The sequence below is a fragment of the Apis dorsata genome, unplaced genomic scaffold, assembly GCF_000469605.1.
Source record: "Apis dorsata unplaced genomic scaffold, Apis dorsata 1.3 scaffold_86, whole genome shotgun sequence".
Classification (NCBI taxonomy): Eukaryota; Metazoa; Arthropoda; class Insecta; order Hymenoptera; family Apidae; genus Apis; species Apis dorsata.
The window spans coordinates 258957-263727 of NW_006263384.1; the positions used below are offsets into that span (position 1 = coordinate 258957).

Consider the following 4771-nt stretch of genomic DNA (forward strand, 5'->3'; position numbering starts at 1 on the left):
GGCTGCTCGATTCTTGGAACGGTCAGGCAATTACGCGGGCCCTCGAATGACGATGACGTCGCGTTATTCCGCTGACGCGACCGGTCTTGCGCCTCTTGCTTATCTTCGCTCAAGGGATGGGTTTCGGGTGGTTGCGCAGGGGCGGTGGGCGAAGATATAAAAGGGAGAGGGCGTGGCGGGGTGCAGCTGCGCCACGTATCAGCCACCTATATCCTTGGCCGGCTTATATTGCCAGGGGGGATAATAGCGCGAGGGCGGCGGGAACGGTTTCATTACACGGCTTCCCGAGGTATAATATTCTCGGATATCTCGCTAGCCGCCCCCGCGGGCTTGAAATTCCGACCCTCCACCGTCAGCGCGTCACCGTCGGCCCCCCTTCTTCCAGGAGATCCCCCACAACCCCTTCCCCGAACGATGGAGGAAATTGTAGACGCGTCTACGCGGGGAGGCTCGATCACGGAAAATGGCCGATTCCTGAGCGCGATTTAATAAAGGGATTTTTCTTTTTCTTCTTTTTTTTTGGGCAGATCTTCTTCGACAGTGGAACAGTCTTTTGTTTTTATTCGATTTTATATAATTTTAGATTTTTAAACTTTAGGTGGAAGAATGAATCTTTTGATTATAGAGAGTCGTTTCTTTGGAATTATTGGTTTTTTTTTTAATTTCATTGAGATTTTTTTGGCGATATGATCTTGATCTTGCGTTCAATTTTACTGGAGTCTGAAATCTTTTTGAGGTTTTTAAAAATTGTATGCATAAATTTGTAGATGAATGAAACTTTGAAGATTTAGATGAATTTTGGATGAAACGATTATTTTTTGTGAAATTTGAGTTGTGAAATGATGGCGTATTTATGATTATAACAGTTGCTTGATTCTTTAATTCTTTTCTCTTTTAATCCTTCTCTTTATATGATGAATAATATAAATATTATAAAATTGAAGAAATTCTTGGAAATTTATTCGAAAAAAGATATTTAAAAAATGAAATGTCGTCATCTTGAAGATTCCATAATAATAATAAATTTTGAATTGGAACATAAATCCAAAGAGTGATCGTTGTATCCATGAAGAAGTAGAGGAAACAAAGATACTTCTTTTTTTAGCAAATTTCACGTAGACGTTCTCTCTCTCTTCCTCGAAAAAGAGAGAATATTTTGAAATTACAAATATTTCTCCGTGATGTTAATGAGATTATTTATTAAACTTTGTTTTTGTTTTTGTTTTTCATTAATTTCCCTTTCAACGGGATCGCGTATTTCGATCGAGAGAGAACGGATGAATATCGAATGCAGTTTCGAAGTCGCGTGCACGCAATTAATTCCAACGAAATTGTCAAAACTGATTAACACTCGACTCCGATTACAAATTCATCAGAAATTAACGATGGCCCGAGCCGGTCCGCGTGGCAGTTAATAAAACCATTACCGATAATTCAGCTTAACCAATTTAAAAGGCGAATCATTAAAATGATTTACGACTCGACACTCTGAAAATCTTTTCAATTAGAATCCAAATAAAAGCTTCTTGCTTTTTTTTTCCTTCTTTTTTTTTTTTTTTTTTCGTTCGACGAGCATCCCAACTACCCTCCATCGAACTCTTCATCCCTGCACAACTTCCATATTCATCATTCGAAATCACCGGAACGGTGCATCAATAATCTCCCACAGTCAATTCCATCCTGTCAACCCCTCCTCCACCCCCATCCCGAAACAACCCTTTCGCTCAATCCTCCCTCTACAAAAAAAAAAAGAACAAACCATATATATATATATATATATCTGTACCCCTCGCATACGGGATCAACAAAACAAAACAAAAAATCAATCTGCACCACTCCACAACGCACAAAACGTGACACAAAAGGAGCGCGCAAAAATCAAGGAATCCGAACCACTCGTACTACCCTTTCGATACTCAATGGAGATCTCGCCATCTCGCGATCTCTACCCTCCATACGGCTCTTCGATCGAACGAAAAGATGAGGAAAATAAAAAGAAGGGGAAGAAAAAGGAAATGTAACGTATTCTCCGATCGTGCCCTCGAAAATTAGGCCAGCTTCTCCTCCGAGGAGGGAGGAAAAAATAAAATTGTCCTCCTCTCCCGTGAGGAGGAGATCAAACGACGAGATCACAAAGAGGCGAGAGTGGGCGAGAAATTCTTGTGAAAGAAGAAGAAGAAGTCTCACGAGTGCTCGGCCGGTAAAAAAGGGCGAAAAGAAGAGAGAGAGAGATATATATATATAGAAAGCGAGTTGCAAGAGAGAGAGAGAGAGATCGTGTGCAGAAGCTTTTCCCCGGTACATTGGTCGGCGGCCTTTGATGATCCCATGCGCTATTACAATGCGCGATCGTGCTCGTGCGCATTGCGATTAGTGTTTTTAATGCGCACATTGTATAAAGAGAAGGGCCCCCGGTATCAGATGCGAGGTGGCCCACCGGGGACCAGTTATTAGGCCCTCTGACAGGCCCATAATCCGGTCGGCTCTCGTAACGAAAAATATAATGCCCATTAGTGGGAGATCTTTTCAGAGGTTTGCCCTGTGTGTATGCCCCCTGCCCCTGGGATATTTTCTTTTTCCTCCTCCTACTCGCCGCCTCAATTCCCTTCCCCTCCCCGTTCATCTCTGTCCCTTTTCTTCCTCCTGCCTTGCCTAGGCCGAGGCCCCCCGACATTCGCTCTCTCGCTTCGTCTCTCCACTCTGCTACCCTTTGCTGCCGGCTTTCGCCGATCTTTACAGTCGATGCGTGGCTACACGGGGTGCTACCGGAACACGCGTCCTAACTTTCGAATGCCTTCGACCGATCCTTATCTGCGCCTCGCTCGTTCGATCTTCCTCCTTTTCGAATTCGTTCAGGCTATACTTGTATATTCGTACATGGAAAATGGAAAGTGGACGAATGCTCGAAGTAAACTCATATGTTTCGTGAACTGGTTTCGTATGACAATTCGAATCGTGGACAAAGAATATCCTTGGAAATTTTTAATTTTACCTTCTTAAGGGAATATCCTCTAATTTTTCCTTGTATCCATTTCTTCTATATTGTTTTTATTTGTAATTCAGGCTAAATCCTGCCTTTTTTTTAATAGCTAAAAATTCTGAGGATCGTAAATGATAGAATCAAAATTTTCATTTATTCAAAATTATAGTGAAATATTATCCGACACATCAGGTGTTTGAATTCTGAGTTTATAAATTGGGGAAATTATATCATGACTTCTCGAATCACATCATAACTATTTAATTGATTGATTGATTTTTTTTTAATGTTCCAGCCGAGATAGACAAGAAGGCAAACAAATTGGAAAATGCCGGTACCCGATACGAGGATCTTCCACGTAAGTTAATCATACTCGAAAATATCGTAACAATTCGGGATGGTTTCCTTCAGAACGGATGCAGCCACCGTCTTCCAGCCTCTTGCCTCCATTGTGCCAGGTCGATACCAGAACAGTGAATATTACGTAACATATTCCGGCTCGTTCAGCCATGAAAATCCCCGACGGTTATTATATTTAATAGAGCCCACTCGATTTTGCAACATCTGCTTTTTTCCCTGTGTGTCGGTCCCCAACAACACGTGGTGGCCTCTTCCTTCGAAAAAGAAATTTCTCATCGATTACATCGAACGAAAAACAGAAACCTGTTTCTCTCTCGAAGTTCTTTCGTTGCCTCGTGAATTTCAACCCCCTTTTCGAAGGATAGAACCTTCTTCCATACATACATAGTTACATCTCTTCTTGATATATATACCTTGCTCGAAGAGGAAATCGAGGGGGGAAAAAATGGAAGAAACTTTAAATTAAACGCGAATGAAGGAAATTTTATAGATCGTGCAATGAAAATGTAAGTATTCCTCGAGCGTTTAATTATAGAAATATGTATCCTTGATTCTCTGCATGGAGTTAACTTTGCACGTCAAATCGACATTTGATGAAATGTGACGATTTGCAATTTCTCTCTCTTCTAATATATTATACCTATATATTTCTCCACAATAAAGGAAAAATTCGTGGTAATATTAATTTCTCTATAAGTGGTATTTTCAATGATGAATCATTGGACGTAAAAACAATTTTAATGGAGAATAAACCGCGTGTAATCAAGATTGTTTGTACGGTTATCGTTGGAACGATAATGTATGGTGGGTATGGATCGAAGATAGCACGGGACCGGAATCATATAATTTTATTGTTAAATTAGAATGTTAAGTGATGTTGATGAACGGAACGACACATATGTAATGAATGTCATACCGCGGTTATTAATTCCGCCGATAATACGTAACGCATATTAATGTACCGAATTCAATTGTAGTTTCATTTCAACGGTTACAAATGCTAATGATGATTGTTAATTATAACACGAATTGCAAATCGAACATCCTAAGGGGACGTAGCGAGTACAAACAAATTACTAATGCGATCGTTTGATGCCGTTACCCCCTCCCCTCCCCCAAATTTGTTAAAAACAATCCCCATTACGAACGATACAAGCAGGATTATTAATTAATACAGTCAAACCGATTCGATTAATACATACCTGATCCCCCCGGCTGATACTACCATCCTATATGTCCAGTAATATTTTTAATTTCCTTCCCCGTTTAGTCATGACTAAATTACCAAAATTACCAAAAAGTGTATATATATATACATATATATATATCAAATTTCATCTGTCTCATCCTCTCACGTGTCTTCGTAAAATCTGAGAATTGGAAAAAAAAAAAAAAGAGGGAAGGAATTATATTTGCACTTTCACTCCTTCC

The 4771-nt window shown here is 40.2% G+C and overlaps 1 protein-coding gene across 2 annotated transcripts in view; it reads left to right on the forward strand.

Moving 5' to 3' along the window:
* The window catches only part of LOC102674201 (Fanconi anemia group J protein homolog), a 70083-nt gene that overhangs the window by 52783 nt on the left and 12529 nt on the right, over positions 1 to 4771 (forward strand). For both annotated transcript variants that reach the window (XM_031508435.1, XM_006611275.2), the window contains exon 4: positions 3276 to 3338. In XM_031508435.1, coding sequence (XP_031364295.1) covers positions 3276 to 3338 — 63 coding nt within the window. The remainder of the gene's footprint in view (positions 1 to 3275; positions 3339 to 4771) is intronic.